Source organism: Chaetura pelagica, unplaced genomic scaffold (genome assembly GCF_000747805.2).
Source record: "Chaetura pelagica isolate M959 unplaced genomic scaffold, ChaPel_1.0 scaffold45, whole genome shotgun sequence".
In the NCBI taxonomy this organism is placed as follows: domain Eukaryota; kingdom Metazoa; phylum Chordata; class Aves; order Apodiformes; family Apodidae; genus Chaetura; species Chaetura pelagica.
The window spans coordinates 642,886-643,542 of record NW_009953217.1 but is presented as its reverse complement, the minus strand read 5'-3'; the positions used below and the strand labels follow the sequence as shown (position 1 = coordinate 643,542).

Here is a 657-nt window from a genome sequence, read left to right as displayed (position 1 = left end):
TATAGTGGGGATGGGTGCTGCCTGTGTCTCTACTGCAGCTGGGGTCTGGGGGGCTTCAAGCTGTTGTGTCCCTAAGAAGATCCCGTCCATCTCCCTTTCATCCTGGATGCTGTGCAGCCTGCTGGCTTTCTCCTGTAACTCCTCCACTTGTTGACACAGCTCTTCAGGCTGGGTGTTTGGGGGTGTTACAAGTGCTCATTGGCAGGAATGGAAATCACTTATTTTGTTAGGAGAGGAGATGCAAAAACTCTTCCATTTAAGAAGTCATCAGAAAGGGGTTCTTGGCAACAGGAGAGCTCAAGAGGCTTGAGGGACGTGTCCCCCAAGTGGGGATGAGGTGATGCCTGTGCATGACAAGGTCTGAGCACAGTGCCACCACCAAGGGCGTGGCTGTAACCACTGTCCTCTCCTCTCCAGAGAACCACTGCCCAGAAGAGCCCAGCCCACCCCACCACGCAGAACCACCCACCCCCCTTCTCAGAGACCACGCCGCTGCTCCAGGCCACCGGCACCCTGAGCCCGGACACCGCCTGAGCCACCAGCTTTGGCGCACTTCCCACTGGGACACGTCAGTGCTGGGGGCCTGACCTGCTTTGGATCCCCAGAGGTCTCTGGAAGGTGAAGTCCTCCTGGGCAACTCTTATCAGAGACCCTGCA

General features: G+C 57.2%; 1 protein-coding gene across 1 annotated transcript in view; it reads left to right on the top strand.

Moving 5' to 3' along the window:
• SCARB1 (scavenger receptor class B, member 1) overlaps nucleotides 1-534 on the top strand; it is a 19,095-nt gene extending 18,561 nt beyond the window's left edge. Inside the window, exon 12 of the mRNA XM_009997679.1 lies at nucleotides 418-534. Coding sequence (XP_009995981.1) covers nucleotides 418-534 — 117 coding nt within the window. The remainder of the gene's footprint in view (nucleotides 1-417) is intronic.
• Nucleotides 535-657: the final 123 nt, after the last annotated feature.